The following is a 21,977-nucleotide window of genomic DNA, read 5'->3' as shown; positions in this document are numbered from 1 at the left end:
AAACCAGCAACAAAAAATAGGATGAAAGCCAGAAATGTTACAGTTTTTTCAAATGAGCTACTAATTAACCGAAATCTTTCTGCATTTACTCCTAAATTTATCAGTGATTATCAGATCTGGACTGCTCTCTAGACAACACACACTGAACCATATCCTGTCTTAGACTGCAAAGCCACTTTGAAACCACCACCGCAGAGTTGTGGAAGTCGGTACCTAACGTACCCATACCACACTGCTGAGCAGCCTACTCTATAAAGCTGTTACTTATTCCTCTCAAACCCTTAGAGCTGCGAAACCCTGTTACCCCTTCTCTTCGCCCGAGACATGACTGCCCAGGCAGCGACTATGAAGCAGAAGGAACACGACAAGGAAGGAAGATCTAAACACGTCGTCTTGGTAAATTTACTGCCATCGCAGTCGACGCGCAGTGACTGCAGGTTATAAGAGGCAATGGTGGCAATGCATGGTTTTGCATGCAGAAAGTCACTGAAAATTGCAGAAAAATGTAAAACGTGACAGTTGTTAGTTATTATATCTTTCCACGTGCTTATCAAATATCTGCTTATCCGAACATCCTACTATAAAGCTAACATGCTAAGAGCATAGTCTGGACAAACAAGGAAATGCTCATGCGAGCTAAACATCATGTAGCTTGACTTCACAAGCATATCACAGCTTATCCGAAACATTAAATAAGTGTTAATTGCAGAAGTCTGTAACCTCCACACCTCCACCCTAGGGGCAAAGGATTTTGACCAGAGGCTCCTCCCTTCTTCCTCCTGTAAATACAGCTAGCCTGACAAGTCGCTTGATTGTTTCTTACATGCCTTACACGTTCAGGTACTGTGTTACACAAACGCAAGGAGTGCAATTTTAACCAAAGCCGCAGGAGGCTCTGGAATTAATTACACATTGCAGTAGTGCCCAGAGCAAAACCATAAAAAATATTTTCCCACAGTAATAGAAAAAACGAGCGTGCAACGCTAGGCAGTTACTGCTTTGTAATGCAGCCCGCGGAAGGACAGAGGCAAATACCTATTCACACTAATAAAAGAGTTTCAAGGAGTTTGCTGTTCCTTGCTAAAACAACTGTTATCAGCAAATCAGATTAATCATGTAATGTGCATATTCTACTTTATAAGCCTCCATTAAGTCTGGAATAAACTTTTCTTTATTACATCTGTATCCAGTGGAACTGATTTTTTTTATTTTTTTTTATTTTTAAAACCATCATGGGAAGAATGACATTACTGCATTTGAAGTCAATATGCTACACAATAAAATAAACATTTTTCAGCAATTCACGTTTCACAAGAGTCACCATATCTTTAAGAAAAGGCTTTTATAAAAAAAATCAAGTAGCAAATATGCAAAAGTACACAAGGCATCATTTGTTAATCTTCAAATCATTAAATATTTCCCGATTTAAACCTGCAGTGAAAGAGCCGTAGTACAAGTCCCTCACAGACCTCAAGCTACTACCCCTGGAAGGATGCAAGCGGATAAACCACACCAACCCGGCAGATTTGGGAACCTAAAGTATTTAAATATGATCTTTTCTGCTCTGTGTGCAGGTATTCGCGTTTGCGACTAGCGCCGCGCGCTAGTCGCAAGCGGCCCTGTAACCAAACGCGGGTTCAAGCGCCTAAAACGTTTCGCCGCGAGAGCTGGGAGAGAGAATAAAACAGCGTTTGGTACTTACTGCAAGTCCCGCCGCTGAACATTGGAATTGTTTCAAACATCATCTTGTGAAACAGCAGTGCCACTGGTCTGTAATCCAGGTGGTTCTTTAACAGGTAGCTATAGTAATACACGTAGCGTCTCTGACTGGGAATCGTTACTCCCTAAACGAAGGGAAACCAAACTTCAAAAGCAATCAAAACCATTTATTAGCCGTTGCTAACGCAGCTTCTGCCCCCTACCTCACAAGGCAACTCCAGATGAACGAAGCAAGAATAAAAAGGTGGCTAAAGCACACGACACACGCTGTTGTGGTTTAAGCGCGAGTATACCTTTCGCGGCAGCTGCGTTAAAGACCGGAGCGCAAAGTAACACATTCAAACTGGCTATAACCAGGAGAGCATCCGCCTGCCCTCCCGCGGCGCACTGCTGCACGGACGATATGGCTTCTCAGCACAGTAACTCGTGACAGCCCTCAGTGGCGATCTCTTCACCGCGGCTGATGGCCGCAGTTCAGGCATCAGCTGAAGCCTGTTCATCTCAAGGATGCGCCAAATCATAATTCACCTACAAAACCACTCCCAGACAGCCTCTGTGCGCGTCCCTTCTTCCCTCCCGCATGTTTCCACATCCCTTTTACCTGCCCTGCAACATAGTTAAGGGGAAGCTGTTTGCATGCACTATGTGACACCAGGCAGCTACCAACCACCACCCGATGGTGGAACAAGTAGAAGACTGATTTCCCCTTTATTTTTGTATGTATTTCCTTGCATCCACCTTCCAAGGGAGGAGGCAAAGAAGGCAGACTTCTCTCTTCCATATCTCGGATAGAAACACCCCAGAGGCTTTGAGGGTCATGCAGAAGATGGTCTCATGCTACTGCTTCTGAGGGGTGGGGAGGGCCAGGGAAGGGGGTCAGAGCTCCTCCAGCAGCAGTTTTAGCAGCAGACCCCTTGAATACCCTGTAAGACTAAAACACTGATGCCGAAATTACATTTTTACAACATTTTAAATCAAAAGACTCCAATTCTGTTTGTTAATATCACCATATTCAAGAGGGATGCTCTTTTCTAGTACAAAACACGCTTCTGAAATGTTTTACCAAAACATCCGAAGTGGAAAGTTTCATTAACATGCGGCCTGATAGGCCAAACTGTTATATGAAGGGCTTTTCAATTGAATTACAACTCTGAAGTAAACACTTGCTGCGAGAACATATAACCAAAGAACATTTTTATTACAGATTTTAAACCAATTTAAACTTCAAGTGCAGGAATACTTTTAAAGTTCTTACAGATAATATTTTCAGGAGGAAGTGACAAAGATGAAAAAAACCACTTTATCCTCCAGAAAATGTGTTATATGGTTTATAGTAGCTCATATAATATACTTGCAACAGAGTCAGTAAGTACACTCTCACATTAAAACAAAACGTGAAATGGCAATAAACTGGAGACAGTGAAAGGTCTTCATATATTAGTCTGCAAACATTTTGGTCACAGATCTAGAACACAGTATTTCTGTAAACTCTGTTCTAATATCTGCTTCACCTTACAGCAGCCATAAGCTCTGAGGGGCCAGAATACTTTTAATTTAGTGAACATCAACTCTATACACGAGAGAAAATTTAGCTGGATACATACCTTCTTGCATTTATTAAAAATATGCTGGTAATTATGTCTCCTTACCACTTCAACTGCTTCTAAATTACACAGAAGACCGTTCCCTATAGGACTCGTACAACCAATTTCTTAAGTAGCCTTCTATGCTGACAATGTTTTTTTGGTCCGGATCTCATCTCAGCAGTTGTCAGATCCATTTCTTAAGGGAGCTTTAAAGTTTTCTGTATCGGAGTCCAACTTTCACAACTGAGACAAGCTCAGGCTCACAGCAAGCAATCGGCCAACGCTGCCAGCCATGACACTCATAGGTAGAGAAAGTCATACAGGTATATAGTCATATAGGTAGAGAAAACTCTTCTCTGCCCATAGTTTCTCCATTCCAGAATGGATATGCCACAGAGAGAAACTCCCAGCAAACCTGACCAAGGCAACCAGGGTTGGGACCAGAACGAAGGGAGAACTTTCACTTATGTGGCTACATACAGTGACAGACGACCTCAAAGCCAAACCGGTTCTTATTAGCCAAAAGGGCAATGTTATCCCTCCAGCCATATAGTTTTTACTTCCCAGAGACACTGCCTTTCCATGGGTATCCTAAGCAGTCAGTCACACTGAAGCGGCACAGAAAGTTCTTCATTCTTCAGAGGTCTGATTTCAAAGACTTTCTATAATAAGGCAATACTCTGAGGGGTGCAATCGAATCCCCACTTACTTTTATTCGAGGAAGAATAAAGAATCAGAAAATAGTTTAAATATTTTCTCCTCGAGAAGCTTACATTTCCTCACTACAACTCTCATCATTTTCTAAATGGACTTTAGATAGCTTATTCCAGCCCCTGTGCCGGAGTTTCAGGGTATACTGCTGAGCCGAATATCGGTCACAGAAGAACTTCCAGGTGCCGCTCACGGTCCTCTCACTGTACAAGCAGCGTTACCAACGAACATACGTATGTTGGAAGTAGCATTCCCACATTCATATTATTGAAGTGCCCAACTGGGAGAGCAAGGCTAAAGCTGCAGCCTCAGACTAAGCTTACAGCATCAGGTTTAACGGGGATTGTCATCTCAGTACAGTCCGCAAACAGGGATCAAAACTGATCAGCCCTGACACATCAGACATTGTATTTCGACTCTGTTGAAAGAGTCATTTTGTGATTTCCTTGCAGAAAATAATTGGTTTTCATTTCCTGTTCTGTTACGTTTAACTGCTGCTACCACCGCTATCAGAAGCCGTTTCTAAAACACAACAGTACAAAGGTCTTGAATGGATCAGCTCCGACTCAAGGACTTGAATGGTTATTCCCAACTGAGATCTATTTACTGAGAAGCAGACTACAAGACACATTTCCTTCCAAGACTAACCCTCCACCATAAACCAATTCAAGGCAGCTGTGGGAATAAAGACCTTCTGCAGCCATAGAAAGATATGCTGTCACTCTTCAGCCTCACAGGAGTATTTCACAGTGCCCATCTCAAGGAAAAAAGGTGATAAACTAGCAATTTCAAACGGTGGACGGAGCAACGTTTTAGAAGACTTTTGGATTTACTTCTCCCCCGGCTCTGAAAACTGGCTGTACAATTACAATTCTATACCAAACTTCAGAAAATAGTTTGTCTCCCCCCGTTCAAAGAGAAAATAGGAATGAGTCCTATTATACTAACGTGGCAGTGATTGATACTCACAATATTTTAGCCAATACCTTCTCATCTTTCCTAGTCCCTTCTTCTGAAGGAGGTAAAATGCTTGCATTGGTTTTTTGAGGGTTTCCCCTGCCTCTGCAAGAGTTATGAAAGCTGAAAAGAGGCAGTTGGGGGGCCGGAAGTCACTCTTTGGTCAAAAACAGACTTCTAGACTCCGTTCAAGTATGTCTTATTCCCCCACCACTTTCCTCAGGACATGGAGGGCAGTACATTAATAGACTATCCAGGAACTGTCAGCCTAAGTACAACAGTTCTCACTCAGTGTTGCAAAAGCCTCTGTGAGGCTCCGTCTCCCATCAGGCATTTGGGTAAATGCTTGCCATAGAAGCAGTGGAGGTTGTCCTCTTGACCAGTTAGTCATACTTCCTCTTGCAATTAGACTCTCACTTCCTGCCTGCCTGGACTAAATCCTCCTGAGAATCAATTTGCTATGCACATTAATGGCAAGCAGCGATGGAGCCGAACGTGCACTCAAGTTGCGCTATTCTGAGCGGCTACTCACAAGCTGTGCACCTTGTGCTTGCTTTAAACAAAGAAAATCTGGTATCTGACTAAAGCCCGTTTTCCTTAATCATGCCTATCTTGGTCCAGCAACAAAAAAGCCTGTCTCTGGGTGCAAGCAGTTCTTTTGAAGCCTCTGTTTCATTGCTTTCAGGAAGTCAGTTATATAAAGGTGTTATATAAAGTTGTGGTACCTGAGATATAACGCTGAAATATGGGCCAAAAGGGAAGAAAAACTTCCAGAATCCACACCGTAATACCTATTCATAAATATTACTTTTAAGATCACATAAATCACATACTGTCCATTGTCCAAATAAAGATAACCAGGTGAAGTGGAGATGGAAAAGTCAACTCTTACAGAAGAGACACAGAAACCAAAACAAAGTTGCTGGTTACAGACAGTATTTACAGTGAAGCTAAACAAGGCTCTCACTATTCCTGTTTACTAAATCCTCCATTACCCCAAACACGAGAGAGGTACCGCTGGAGCATTAAGTGAGCGCCTAACTGACCATATCCTCAAAACGCTCATGCAGAGAAACACTACCCTCTTTTTACAAAAGGGAAACTGAGGCACAGAATGCTTCACCACATATTTGTTATGTAATTTTTGTGACACTTCTGGCCTTTTCGATAGCCTTTATCAGCAATAGTAATCTACACCGTTTATTCATCACACAGCTCATTCCTACTCACTATCATGCACTGTTACAAAAATCCATTAGGTTTTGGTGGGAAGCCACTGTCTCCTTTCCCATATTACACCATAATTACCTTCTATGCAGGGTACGGAATAGCAGCTCCATCCTATAAAGAGAGCAAACTAAAAATGTATTTACTCTTTCTAATGAATCAACAGCCAAATTCTGTAAGTTCTTATGTGACACTTCTACTCTCAAGAGCCTTCAAACATAAAACTCTACTTATTAGAGGTCTATACTCTGTGTAATTAATACTTTACGCAAATATTACAGGAACTCAGAGAGCTCTGTACTTGAACAGGTCGAATCTGGCCTGCGGGGATGATCTCCTTGGGCTGCTATAACAATGCATACAAAGAACTGATGGAAGATGAGCAGGGAAGCTCGCTGAAATGACCTTGAGAAGAACACCTTAATATATCTAGAGAAGACTGGAAATAAGGAAGTTAGGTTCCCATCAACAAGGCTGAACCACGCCCAAAAAGTTCAACATACAATTGCTGCCAGGTCTGTCTTTACTACTGACAAGGTCTTAATCAAAAGTTCTCGCAGCCATTAGCATCATTTCTTTGAAATGAGCTCCTCCCATTTCTTCTCATGAGATGCAAGCACAAGAAAATAAACAGCAAGCATCTCATGAAGCAGGCTGAGGCAGCCAATGCCTGAGCTTAACTACCCTTTCACTGAAAGGGGGAATCCCGGGACAGACTGCATGTACTCTTCTGGAAGGGAGATTCAGCTGTAACAAACACCTAAATGACTAAGCATCTCGTAACAACACCAGAGAAGTTAGAGAACCTGAGGATCTGAACAGCTCTTCCATTCAGGCAAAACAAGCTAGAATAATCCTCTTATTTGGCCTGAAAATGCTGAATGAGAAAGCTCACTCATCAACCACCCATTCGATGCAAAACAAAGCAGAATGCCCTTTAAAAGGCAGACTAGTGTTTCTAGGCAAATAAACTGTCCAGACCTCCTTGAACATGAGATGGAAAAAACAGACAATTTCAGGATTGCGACCAATTGCTAAAGCAAACCCTATCTCCTAACTGATTAAACCATTTCTTAATAGGTTTGACCATTCTAATTCACCTTAACTACAAAAAGCACACAGATATAGGCAGGAGAATGGAAGAACAAAAATACTCACCTTCTTGTCTCTGGTCCTTACTTCCCCATAGAAATCTAGGGCTTCCTGAGCCCTTAAAAACTTGCCTCGATGTAACAAATAAGCACATATCATTACACCAGTTCGTCCCTTTCCAGCTTTACAGTGGATTGCTGCAACGTGATTGTCATCTTCACTTAGCCATTGGTCAAGATCTTCGCAAAAAGGTTTGATAAGCTCTAGCTGTGGTGGGTTATGGTCTTCAAAAGGGTACTGTGCAACTGCAACGGGAAGAAAGAGTTTTATCAAAATCTCAGAAGAATATTTCAGCAAGCCCAACTAGACAGGTCAACTTTGCGACAAGCATGCAAAAAATTAACATTCTAAATAAAAGCCATCTTACATACAGATATACAAATGCTTTGAGTCCATGGTTATTCAGCAACGTGCTGCATATTAAATGCCTCACAGACATTTCCCTAGTAATAAATAAGCAAGCATGCTGCTACATGAAGAGACTGTTTTACACAGAGGTACTGAAACGAGTGGGATACGCTCCGTACCTTACATCATGGGATTTTGGAATTTAAGCGAGTGTTGGCACAAAGAATAGCCTCGTGAAAATACATTACTCTAGCAGTAACTGAACGACTCGCTCAGAGAAAACAAGGCTAGACCTCACTCACTGATCAGAAAACAGGAATATTCTCTCCAAAAATTCTGAGCACAGTTGGCTCTACGCTGGAGAAAAAACTCAGAGTTTTCTCAAAGAAACAGTAAATTTCACATTAAAAAATGGTAATCAGAAAAGGAATCTCATGTGAGGCACCTGTAGTACCTATGGGTTTTAAATGCCAAACCACCTAATGAAGTTGTCCTTTTTCACATGTATGCACACACACACAAAAACACTGTTTCCATCTAAAGATGTAAAGAATTTCAAGTTAGTATGCAAGAAATAAAAGGAAAATTCAAAAAAGGCCAAAAAAAAGCAATAAGCAGATAGAAGCACCCAAAACCAAACCTCTGCCTGACACATCAAATAAAGTGACAGTTAATGTCATGCTGATTGACAGTATTACATAAAAGTTATACCAGTCTGCTTAGGGAAACTGCACTACACAAAGTACACCCCAATTCTCAACTGACAGACTTGGGAACTTGTAAGAACCAGAACTTTTAAGTCTGGTTCATTTAAAGATTCTCAGCTAGAAACACCATTTCCTTTTCTGGTCTAAAAATGAATGCGTTTCATTTTTTGGCAAGTGTTTGTATTTGCTTTGTAAGTACTACTCTCGTCATATACGCGAGGCTCCTTTTGATGAATCCCCAAGGACTTTAAAGAGCAGAAGTGAGAGATGAAGTTATGGAACTGCTAAATCACTGTAGCAGAAGTCTGAAGCCTTCTGGAGGGAACTGCAAGGACAGTTTATTTCACTCACAGTACAGACCGTCCGCTTCATCTTCTAGGAGACCAAAAAGGGAAGCCTGACAGAGTGAACAATCTTCGTTAAAGAAGAATCAAAGCTTAACGAAAACGAACATACACTAATATATTTTTTCTGCATGGAAGATCCAAGGACTCCCAAAATGATCGTTGTATGTAAAGTTACACAGACTTCACTTTTTGCAGTAGATGTAGAGAAAGGAGGAGTTTATTTAGAAACTGCTCAGAAAAGAAGCCATTCAGGAGGTGCTCCATATTTGTCTATATAACTTTGATTCCATCTTAATTACATCCAATAAGGTTCCTGTGAAGAAGAGGCACAAAACCATCCTGGAAGAACAGCCTGAAAAATCCCAAGTAGTAACAGCTTGTTGAAGATGCCCTCTAAGTTAAAGCTTGCAGGACCTTCGGCAAAGAATAAACGAGGGGCCTGTAAATGGGGTCCCCTGAGATGATGCAGAGGGACTAAGAGTCAGGAAGCAATCTTGGGAAACGTGCTGCACAGTCTTGAGCTTAGAGGAGACAGGTACTCCATGGACTAAGGTTCCTAACACTGAAGCATACAGCAAGGGGAACTGCTCTGACTCGTCCCTCCAAGCTCCTAGAAACAGCAAGAAAAATCTCAGTGCGTATAAGGAGGAGAGAAAAAAAAAAAAAAAAAAAAAAACACTGTAGTAAAGCAGAGGCTGACTTCCAGCATGGAAGTACCTCAGAAACTAAACAAGCCTCTGTCAGAAAGCTACTGTCCAAAGAGAACGAAGACCTTTCAGTGTCTGGTTTTGAATTTGATGCAAGAATCTCCAGTTGAATACTGAACTACTATGGGGTTTCACGTTAAACATACAAATGAGAAGTACCCTGGAAATTAATTCACTTCAGAAGATTTAAGTACAACTGTTGTTCTGCTAAGGAAAGAGAAGTTCTGAGTCATAAATTTGGTTATCTAAGATAACTAATTCGGGGATGAAAACGAAAAACAAAACATGCAGCTTCCTACAACTGTGTTGTCTTACACAGAGGAACTGTGAAAGGTTCTGTCACAGAAACAGCATTTTGGGATGCGACTGACAGTGAAGGAATCTGAGCACCTCCATAGCAGAAAGCATAAACTAAAGCGAGCATACATTCTGGACATGATGTTAGAGGCTTGTCCTTTTCATTTACACCTTTTCTCCTCTTACCCAAAGAGCTGCTCAAGCAGATCTTAACATACTGTTTTTCTGGCTCGCATGTATTGAGCGGGGTTTCGGGATACTGCCATTCAACATCACAAGGTAGCATATCAGGAGTGAAGATAACTTCCAAATGAAGACTTCAGTCCCTCTATATTCAGACATTAAAGTAACCAATTGCATTTTGGTCATGTTCTAAACACCCTCTTTACAACCAGAAGGGCTTATGAAAAAGCTAAGCCCTTACTATCACCTACCACTAACTGGTGAGGTCAAAATTCATACATCTCCTGTAATTACTCCAGAGCGTATGCACAAGTACTCCTTATCTACCCACCCATTTTAAAGCATGACGCAAAGAGGAACTACAAGCTTATAGGCCCAAAGAGGTTCCTCTACACACAGAATAAAGATAAGTCTGTACTTATTACCTGGGGAGCTACTACTGACAAAACAGGTACCTCAATTTCCACTCACCAAGGCTCTGATCAGAAGTCTGCCATCCACTTGATGGCCAGAAAATGCAAAAGGACTAATTTCTAGAAGTCCCTAAAAGTTTCCCCACAGGTTCTGGTAGCTCTGCAAAGCGTCCAAGAACCAACTCATTTCAAAGAGGCATCGCGTGGGAAAAAATTTTTTTTTAAAGCAACTGAAGACTTGTTCCAGCTCTTCCAAAAACTTATATGAACAGTGACAGAGGCTTAACAGTGTTCTCCATTTTCATTCTGATTGAAATTACTGCATAAAAAAATGGGCCTTCCTCTAAACCTCACAGTTACATTTTACAATACGTTTGCCCATCAAGTTAAAAAAAAGACCTCCATATAACCCATTCTGCAGCAGTTCTTCAAAGCAGTAGATTTCTCTTTGATTGCCCCATTAGGCCTTGCTCTAGTTAAGTGCCAGGATCATACTTCTTAGAAAGCATCAAGAACACAGCAAGTTTCTCTAATGAATCAAAAGTTATTTGACATCATTCCTCACTCCAGAGTCTCCTATATTACTATTTAGCAGCTTTACTTATTCCTTCATTCCTAAATAGAGAAATTTAAAGATGAAAACACACATTAGGCAGCGCAAACATACCTCTGCAGTTAAATTTGGCGGTGTCGTAATGTCTTTCAGCGCATCTAAAAAGAAAAAATTAGATGAGAGTTCAAGATAAGTCTCTTAAGCGCTTCTAACATCTGTCACACCTTGAAACATACAGGTCAGCATAAAAAAAATTCCCCCTATTCCCATCGCCATTATGGTTTAAAACTACAGCTAGAAATTACATACAGAAATCAAATTATGTTGTTGCAGATGTATTAAGCTGCTGAATAAAACATCAGTGATTCTACTGGAAAACAATTACTTACCCTATGACTACTGTGGTCCATCAGTATGTTTTAGTCAGTGTGTATCTCAACATAGACATTCAGGCAATTAAGGCAATACCATATAATTTTTAAGAGAATGGTATTAACAACTCCTGCCACCCAAGCAGGTTTACGCTCCCACAAAAGCACATAAAGAGTAGATTGGCTGTGACCTTCATCTTATCGACTCAGCTCAAACCTCACGTCAAGAGACCTCAAAGACAACATGGATCACTACAAGTAACTGACAGGCATCACTGAGTAATATAATGAAGAGTATCACTTGTATCAAACAGCAATTGTGACACTGCTCTCTCCAACATGGCATTTGCTCTTGTAATTAGGTCAACTCAAAACAAAACAGACAAACAAACAAAAAAAGGCCAGTTAGCACGTTTCCCCCACACAGATTCTGGGAACAGGCATATTGCTGAAGTCTCCAGTTGCAAAGTCTATCTTGCCACTCTGTAAGAGATCCACTCTAGCTAGCTAACAGCAAAGCAAAACACACTGCATTACTCGTGTACAAGCTTCAGTAACCAGGTATAAAGAATCTGACCAGTAGGGCTCCAAAACAGCCAAAACGGCAAGCTTTAAGGCCAGTAACTAGATCATGTGTTGGGAGGGTAGGGCGAAACAAGCCAAGAACAGGAGGGCCTCTATCATCTTTAAGTTGCTCTCTGCGGGAAAGATGATGTGTTCCTACTTGATGCAAGTGAAAATGCAGTTCAGAAAGGAAAAGAGAGATTAATTCTTCCTTAAAAGAACAGGACTCTAAGTTGGAACGCAATGTTTGGAAGTCATTTCAAGAGACAAAACACATCTAGATCTTCTGCTCCAATTATAACCTACAATTGTCATAGCATTGAAATACCCACACCAGTTGCAGGATCGGCACCACGTTATCTTTTCTTAATATAGTATGTCACGACTGCAGTCTTTGGGGCAATAGAGGGTTTACCTGACACTTTCAGACATGCAAACTTTTAGAAGCCTACTTTCATGACTGTCCCACACGACTGGAGTCACACTTGCACTGCATCCAGCTTTGTCCAGACCCATACACTGGGGAAAGAAGCAGATCCTCTAGGATTGCTCATCCACCCTGTGCTCCCCTTTCTCTGAATTCCAGAGCTATCTCCATTCTTGCCTTTGCTTAGAAGAAGTCTGGCCAGAGTCAGTCTTTATAGCTCTGATCACATCGCTGACACGTTTTGTGGATCAGAGGTGAAGCACAGGTTGAACTAGCAGATGGAACTTAAAAAAAAAAAAAAAAACACACACATACACACACAACAACAAAAGCACCTGTACTTGAGTCTTCAAGAAGGAAGATTAGATATAGCGCATACACCCAAGACGTAGTCACCACACCTGGAAAAGCCATCAGCCATGCCGGGCAAAGGACTGCTATAAGCTAGTTAGCATCTGAACTTTGGAAGCTCAGCTGCTAGGAAGCCGAGCAGTTAACACGAAGCATCTTATCCACCTGTGCTCTTCAACCAAGTTCCCCTCTTCCTTTTAAAGCAGCCATCAGTTCAAAGGAACAGTAAGAGATGAAACTCCTCAAAGCATAAAAACTCACATATGGGCAAAACAGCCTACAAATTTTGAAGCTTGAGAAAGCAGCAGCTAGAATACCATAAGGGATAAAAAAAAAATAGTGTTGTTGGTAGCAGGGATAGAAACTGAGCACAGAACGCAGCCACGTCACCCTTTATGGCCTCATATGGGATCCGTGCACAACCCAGGGCAAACGCAGAGCCCCACACACTGCTCTACAAAATACACTGCTGTTTACTCTCATCACATAAAGCACATCTATACCTACATTAGAGATTCCACCGACACACACGTTGGGTGATAGGCGTTTCCCTCATTTAGTATTTCAAACGCATTTGTAATACAATTAGAACTGTAATACAATTAGATCCCCAAATGAATCGTGAACATTTTAGGTTTGGGGTTTTTGGGGGGCTTTTCTCTCTTTTTCTTCCCCTCTCTCAAAATTCTTGTAACCTCTCAGAGCAGGAATTACGGTAGCAAGTTTAAAGCAACTTAGATCTTAACTGCTGCCAGCTGGACTCTTTTCTGATTATAACCACAGTCTCATTGCTGGCAGGACTAAAGGCTAAGGACAAGACAGCAGCCTGTGCCAAAGCCCAATCCCACGTACACAGAGATATACAAAGCAAGCACACAAGAGGCTTCATTATGGCTCCTTCTTTTAAATACCTGACCGTGTGAAAGTTAAAGAAGTATACTTGAGAAAATGGAGAAGTGGCAATTACAACAGAGAAGAACACAACTTGGGGATATGTGAGGTTAGAAGATGAAAGTGAAAGAGCATGTTAAAATAAGAAAGGATACAGAGAAAGAGCAAAGGGTTCAAGGCACACACGACAAGAACACCACAAACGAGGAACAAAATGAAATTACGTGCTCAAACATTCATAAGTTAAATGCCAAGATGTTAGGAAAAGGCATTACTGACATTGTTTAAGCAGAGACATTTCTTTCTCAACTGCTAAATCCTTTTAAATGAAACTGCTCAAAACACACATTATGAACTTCATATAAAAACTACCTTAAGGGAACTCAAATCCCACGTCAGTGTTTGACAGAGTTCTGAACAACATAATCACGTAACCCCCGCCCCGCGAACGCCTACCTCCTTCTTTTAAACACATAGAAGAACCTGATTATTTGCAAAAGATCATCTTAATCTAAAGAGCTACTATTCTCTGAAGTACCTCAAGGCTGTAATTTCTTCCCATCTCGTAACCAAACATTGCACCAATTCACCTCGTGTGTACAAGTTTTGCACACATAAGGATAAAGAGGTAACCCAGGCTCTCTAGCTGGAGATACAAAGTTCACAAGCTATGCTTTCCAAGCTATGGAGCCCCCTTGCACTTGATATTTTCTCTCATGAAAGTTTTGATTTGTGGCTTAACACAGAAATTTTGGGAAGTTTCGCTCAAGACTGCATTAAGTTAGCCACAAGCAAAACCGATGCTGTAGAGGAGGGTGTTTCCTGCACTGAAAACTGAAACGAATACATTGAAATGGTTATACAAAGCACTTGAAGACAGAATGCTTTGACGCCCCTGAACAAGGGCTTTGCACAGCTGAAAAAACCGTGCATCAACAATGTAGATATGAAAAGCATTTGTCACATCACAGCTCTTTTCATTTAAAACCCTCAGAGTTGTTGCTGTGTACGGTATGTGTTTAATTTTATTTATTAAAGCAAAATGAGGTTGCTAGAACATAGCAAAGCAGAAACTTTTCAACATCACTGCCCTTTTCAGTAGCTACTTACTAAGAGGCAGATAAGTTTAATAAAACTCTTGCTTTCTGATGGAGTCCAGAAGTCAACACACAGTAACCTATTGTTTTTACTTTCCTATTTTTACCTGTCACCTTTTGAGCCAATTTCAAACGACAAGCTCAGTATCAAGCAGCTCAGCAATCTCTGATCTTGTAAGCGATATCAGAGTCACACTTCACTGAAACTGACGGCTGAACTCAGCCCTAAGAAGCAGGAGGAAATTCAGTTATATCTATGCTATTCCACATTATTTCCCAAACCAAGAACCACCTATAAAGGGGCTTTAGGGAAGGACTAGGACAACAACGTTAGGTGTTATACATTGTAGACGTCTATCAGCAAGCTCCAGAAGACTTCAGAAGTGAAAGATACTCGGAAAACGTCCTCTCTAGAGCTGCACACATACGCAAAAGCAGCCATCAGCTATTCCAGGAAACGTTATCCTTCTTCCACCCATGAAGGCCACCAAGAAATCATTTATTGAAAAGCTGTATTAAAGAGCTTTCTGGATAGTTTCTAGGCTGGAGAAGGTAATTTTGTTATTAAGCCATATGAAAGTTGTCTAATTGGTTTCTCTGAACCGATGTTTCGGTTACAAATCCTTGTCTGTCCCGTCCCACTCCAGTCTTTATAGACAGCTTTAAAATTTTTTAAATCAGAATTCCTTTCCTCAGTTTCTAGTATCACTTCACTTCCACTTTGGAAAGTAGATTTGCTGATGTACAATTCTTTAACTTAAAGGCATATTTAAATACGTTTTAAAAAAATTACAGATTACAGTGCAATACATTTCTTGTATTTCCATACTACAGTAATTTTTCTATTAACTGAAGATATTTAGAAATTAATTTATTAACAAAATCTTAACCATTCAGAAAAAATCAATAGATCTTAAGAGTTTTTCCAAACGAGGGGTTTAAAAAAAAAAAATTAGGACCTATTCTTCAATATCAGCTGGCATCATTTAGTACAGAAGAAGTTAGGCCAAGATAATATATTAAGACAATCAAGGAACAAAGAAAAAGAATTTCCCTTTTATTTGCCAATAACAGTTTTCTGCATAACTGAATTTGAAGGGGAAAACATGACACTTATAAAAGTGGGAAACCATAAAGTTACTCACTGGTGCAATAGCTTATTCAAAGTAATAAACAAGGACAGTATAGAACAGAAGCAAAGAACCTCGGTACTGATACAGTTCGACACAAAAAAAAACAGAAATAGAAAATACTCATTTGGCCATTTCTTCACTGAAGATATTAATACATTAACAGAAAGCCTGCTGTGAATTACTTTTCACTTTTTCATCACATGGTACAAGCTCTAGATGGGCTGGATGCCAAGTCATTTAAAAGGCGTTCAAGTAACATGAATGTACGCCAGCATTTCATTTAACCTTACTCAGCTTCACTAAATGAAGTAACAGCGCTCCCAATCAGGTTTAATTGTTTTAAGAAATCCGCAAAACATTTCTAACTCTGCTTCAGTATAAGACCAAGCCACTTTCACTTATAAGCTATTTTTAGAATTATTTCGGAAAGCATATCTATAAGATCATACTTACAGATTGTATATCTTGTAATGGTTTTTATGCTTTGAATCCAAAAACCTTAAAAGAAAAAAAAATGAATACATTAATACACACTGCAATAGCGACCTTTGATTTGCAGCATCATTAAAGCAACATCCAACGCCGGCAGTTTTGCATCCTAAGTTCCAGCTGGCCCTGCAGCACCTCAAAGCCAAAGAGGCGCCATGCTGCAAACCTTGCTGATACTAACAAGCCATCGGCACGAATAAGACTACCTATGCAACGGAGGAGACCAAGATACGATCTGCAATATTTACCGTATGCACCAATCTGTGCTGCTTTTATAAAATATCTGCACATCAATATATTAAGCTGAGGCAGGGCTGTTTATTTTTAAAGCAGAAGGTCATTGATTACATGAAGTATCTGTAAACAGTTACTTCCAATTTAATCGGTGTAAAATATTTTACCGCGGTGGTATTTCCGACAAAAAAAAGCTGTTAAAATTACTTATATGCACATCAGCAGTCAGTTAAAACAGCCACATCCATTTACTTTTAAAACCAGGTTTTTAAGAAAGCCATTATTAGCCACTGAAATCTAAGCACAGTGCCAAATGATACTCTGGCCTCAAAAGGAACGAGCAAGACCACTCCACTTCTTCACACTTGCACTCATTTCATTTTCATGCCAACTTTGCAACAAAAACTTCCCATACAGAAGCCTCCGAGCGCCAAGCTGCAAACATGATTCATCAAAATTGCCATGATTATATATGATGTGTCACCTGGCAATGCTCAAGAAGAAACAACATACAAATGTTTACACTTAACATCATCAACAGTGTGTATCTGCACATCAGCCAGAAGGAATTTAATTAGCCATGACAGAACATGCTGTTCAAATTGAAAAGAAACACTAGCTGCTAAAATCCTGGAAAGCTCAAGCAAAAACAAGCTCTGGTTATCAGTCATAATACTCCAGAAGAACCTAGGAGAACTTTGCGGTTAAACTGATGCGTTAAAATAAGAACAGATGTGATCGCTCCTCAGGCAGCCCTGAACACGAGACTCCAATTTCATCTGCAAAACTGTTTCACAACTACCACTGGCGCCCCTGTTGGCAGACTTAGGGAGATTAAGGAGCACGGTGGACACGGCAATTTACCCCAGGAGATGTCCCCACTTGTTTAAGGAGTGTTGGAGAGCAAAGGAAACCGCCACTGCACTTCTGCCAATGATATCCGCAAAGCTGAGTATGGATTTTCACACAAGTATTTTTCTAAGGACTAAATTCCACACAAAACCTCCGCAAGTACAAGTAACGGAAGACAACTAGCAGTTGGGATTATACTTCTGATACAGTATTACCCTTACATTTATCAGGATGCCAGCTATTCAGAAAAAAAAAGTTCACTGGCACATCGCCACAGCTCAGCACAACGGCTCCGGATCTCAAACACACTGAATTTCCACACAAAACCCTCTTCAGAAGATTCCTCTCCAGCAACAAAAGGACTACAGAAGTAGATGAGGACCTGCTCATTACTACAAACATGCAGAATGCTGCACAACTTTGAGTATTTTTTTGGTTTTAAAATACGGGACAACATTTACACAACTTTAGCATCCAGGTCCCTACAGTTGCCTGATTCACCCCTCTTCATATGTTAAGTTGGTTGATTACACTGTCCCAAGAGAACAGGGAAAGCTTATTCTGTACGTAACCCGTTTCAAATGATACCAACCTTGCCATCAGAAAACACGAGTTCGTGCCCTCCATGATAACCCCAGCGGAGATGTACGCGCTCTGCCCGAACATCTACAGATTGCTACGCTGGGCCTCACTGAGATGACCAGCTCTGGAAAAGTGACTTCTCTTTCCTGCAGCGTGGCAGATAAGGTCACTTCTGCAAATGTGGTCAAATCCGGATTCGGACATTTTCAGTGCTATTCGTGGATAGCAAGCTTCATCACGACGGTTAAATATGCAAAAATGAAACCCTCTCAAATTCATCTGAATCTATCTGCAGCTGCTTAAGGAAGTCACAGCCTCCAGATTACTTATTCTCTAGCAAAGGTTATGATTCCCAAACTGTGGGAACCAGAGAGTAGTCTTAACTCATTCTAGTACAAAGTGGGATGAAACTAATTGCCAGTATTAATTCAAGCATAGCAAATTCTGCCTGACAATGATTAGGAGCAATTCTTTGTGGCATCTCAAGTCTGGAAGCAGCTTCTTCTTGCCCAGCTACAGCTATTTCTAACGTTGCTGCACAATCACACCCCTACCGCATCAGCCCCCCCATCCCTCAAATTAAGTCTCTCCAAGAGCTGCTGAAGTTATAATCTTTGATGGACAAGTTCTCAAAAGCATCAGAGTGACTCAAAAAAAAAAAAAGGCAAAAAAACCCACAAACACAGAACTTAGGATCCTCAAGACATTAACACTTGGCAGCTTCTTCCTCTTGGTGTTTGATTTTTAATGGAATCCCTCATGCTACATATTCCAGGTAGGATTTTCAGGGAACAGATTAGAACTATGCTCTTAAACTGCTCAGCGCACCTCCTAAAGCCATGTCCAGTAGATCAGAGTAGATAATTCGAGGTTAAAAATAAAACTATAGGTTTTGACAAAACGTACGATAAAATGCCGTCAACGATAAGGAATTTCAGATGATTTTTCTCCTTTCTTTAAAACACAGCCAGCTGCAAAAGCCTTTATCTGAAGCCCCCTTTACTAAACTGAAACAAAATTAACTTGTTCAAGCACTTCATTTATCAACTGAATAAGAAAGAATACGGGCAAACATATATTCTGAAAGGCTATCAGCTACCTAAGGAAACTCAGTCCTGTATGGAGAACAGAGCCTCAGAGATTCACTTCTTTCTAAGACCAAAGAACCCGCTGTTACTCCAACGCAATACGCTGAGGTCTAAGTTTCACCTAAAAAAGTAGACTCCATGAATTTGAAATCAACACAGAACAGCAGCCTGGGCTAAAATTCCTGAAAATACCATTTCTACTGCTTCCAACAAGATAGTAAGGCTGTACCTATGAGGCACAAACCTTGCCGTTTCTAAGAGTCAGGTCACACATACTTTCCTCAGCAGAACGTAAACAAGCCCAGAAAAAGCTACCCAAGATTTACACAAATAAGTTAAGAAAAAGAAAGCCTTACCTTACTACATCATCAATGTTGTTCCGGTACACTCCTTCAAGCCTCTCCGCCGGAAAACCCATAGCAATTATGTTTGGATAAATATCTGAATGTGCAAGTTATGGAAACATTTGTAAAACAGGTGGAATTACGACAGCAGTATTAAACGGACATCAATAAAATACGTTCATATACTCCTGTTTCAAAGTCAGAGCAACAGCTCAGACCAACTCCCATACCCGCTCAGTTCAGCTTCATGCTTGAAGTAATAAGTGAACTTTTCAAGAAAAGTCGAGAAAAAAACTTGGGGAAAACCATCAGTAGGGCAACTTTTCAAAAAAACAGTATTTTGACCATAGCTACCGCAACAGAAACCTCCTTGCAACCCAGGAACAGAGAGAGCATTAGACGCGTGTACTGTTGGACAGCTGATGCTAACATCAATTAGGAAGGCAATCCACCAGATTAGCAAAGTCAAATAGTCCGCTTGCCCCATACGCCATCCCACTAAAACTGCTTATCTGATAAATACTGGTCTTTATCTACAGTTTGAGTGACATATTAAATCCAATGGGAATTTATTTTATTAAAGTCCTATGCGACTGAACTGCAAAACGTTCCAAAATAAAAGCTATGCAAAAGCCCCAGATGATCCCAAAATATGTTTTCCACGCACAACAGCAAAACACACAACAAATCTGTATTTTGGGCACGCAAGCCCTAGCAACGCTACATGAACAATAACGCTTTTACCATTTTCTGTGATTTCTACATACTGGACCATTATAGCAGCTGCTAAGGTAGCTCCAACTGCCTAAATGTATGACACGTCAATAAATGGGAATTTACAGACTCTGAGAAGGATTATAAAACTTGCTTATTTAAAAATACCCCAATTCCTTCCTTCTGGCAAAAGTTTCTAATTATTTCTTCTGAACCGGCTGCATTTCACACACTGTAAAGCAATATAACCCGAGGTAAAGAACTTAGCAAAAGTACCTCTTAGCAAACAGCAAGGCCGGCTAAGAAAAAAGGCCAAATAAGAGCATTAAAAATTTAAGTCTCGAGCAGATGTGGCAGAGAACGCACAGCTAATTCCCTGACAGTGATGATTATTTATTTTCCTGGTGGTGTCATGATATACTGATTTTTTTCCCCCCCGCCCCAACAGAGCTCACAAAAAGGAAAAACTCGGTTTTAAAGTTTACTAGAAAAAGGCAGGGTAGCGAAGCAGCTTCACTGAAAAGCAAAACAGAAATGAAACTAGCAGCTTGAAAACAGGCCATGCCCAACTGTATTAACATACTCCTCAGACTAAGCTTAGAAAGAGTAAGAACAAAGCACAGCAAGGCTGAGGTCGGCCCCCCCTGTGAACAAGGGGGTTGCAACAGGTCATCTCCAGAGGTCCCTTTCAACCTAAATACGGTACGATTCCAAGTACAGCCTTTAGCTTTCGCACCAAAAGTGTAACAACACGCAGAAGAGTCATCGTTAGACTAGAAGAAACCGCAGCAGCTTCCAAGATATGAATATTCAAGTTACTTGTATACAAAAACAAAAAAAACAAACCCTGAAACAGGATACAAGACAGGCAAACTACTTCACTATCCCATTGCAGAGTTCCCACAAATCCCTCTAAGTACTTATATCGGAGCAGCATGGGCTAAGTTCAAGACTTCTGTATTTACATAGTTCAATTAACCAAAAGACTTAAGGAGGCAAAGTTTTAAAGAACTGACTACACAGAATTAAGTTTTCTACCTAAAAACCGAATCTAGCATTTACTGTGTAGTAATCCAAGCATTAAGGGACATTACTTGGACTAATCAAAAGACAATTTAGGCAGACAATAACTAAAACGAAAGTTTTTCAGAAACCCACATACATGTAGTCACCTTAAATACAAATACTGAAAGGTTTACGACTAGTTTCCAATTTACTCTGAACTTGCCCAAACCTTAAAAAAAAAAATCTTATCTCGGGGGGGGGGGGGGAAGAATTAAGTTGCTTAACTTTCTGAGCTTGCGATAATTTCAGATACTATCAAACCACATAAATCTTAAACTTTGAACTTCATTCTGAACATATTTTACTCTGCAAGCAGTCCACACCTTTTTGTTAAATTAGCAAAAGGTGCCATATAATTAGCTACGTATTTACTATTTTATCAGTTATTACTTGCCATAAGCATAAGAAATCAGTTATAAATCATGTCTACCTGCTTTATGCCTATTACTTAACAGTGAATTGCCTGACTTCAGCTAGCACACCCAATCGCTCCCTTTTTCCTGATTTCAAAAGCCTGCATCTACTGCCAGTTTCAGAGCATTTGCTCAGAAGTACCTCCATTTGCATCCTGCACTCACCAGCAAGGCTATAAAATTACCATAGCAAAATAATCCAATATACTAGCCTGTTGCACACAGCACTCCTCCATAAAGGACAGGCATTTACGCTAGCAATACGGGTAAAATGAATTCATTTTGGCACGCTATGTCGAAACCCAAGGCTTTGCACCAAAACAAAATTCAACTGGAACTATAACTTCAAGAGGCCCAAACTTCACAAAATTACCACCTAACTCGCTCAATTTTGTATTTACAACAGCAAGCTCTACTACACGTTTTCTTCCCGTAGTTGAGATAGTAGTTTATGT

At 40.5% G+C, this 21,977-nt stretch overlaps 1 protein-coding gene across 1 annotated transcript in view; it reads right to left on the bottom strand.

Annotated features, from left to right (window-relative positions):
* PTEN (phosphatase and tensin homolog) overlaps positions 1-21,977 on the bottom strand; it is a 47,596-nt gene that overhangs the window by 11,860 nt on the left and 13,759 nt on the right. The window contains exons 2-6 of the mRNA XM_068951122.1: positions 19,343-19,427; positions 16,195-16,239; positions 11,022-11,065; positions 7,359-7,597; positions 1,703-1,844 (exon numbers count right to left, since the gene is read on the bottom strand). Of these exons, the coding sequence (XP_068807223.1) occupies positions 1,703-1,844; positions 7,359-7,597; positions 11,022-11,065; positions 16,195-16,239; positions 19,343-19,427 (555 nt within the window). The remainder of the gene's footprint in view (positions 1-1,702; positions 1,845-7,358; positions 7,598-11,021; positions 11,066-16,194; positions 16,240-19,342; positions 19,428-21,977) is intronic.

Source organism: Struthio camelus, chromosome 7 (genome assembly GCF_040807025.1).
Source record: "Struthio camelus isolate bStrCam1 chromosome 7, bStrCam1.hap1, whole genome shotgun sequence".
Taxonomy (NCBI): Eukaryota; Metazoa; Chordata; class Aves; order Struthioniformes; family Struthionidae; genus Struthio; species Struthio camelus.
The sequence above is the reverse complement of the archived record's forward strand: the minus strand, read 5'-3'. Positions and strand labels throughout refer to the sequence as shown.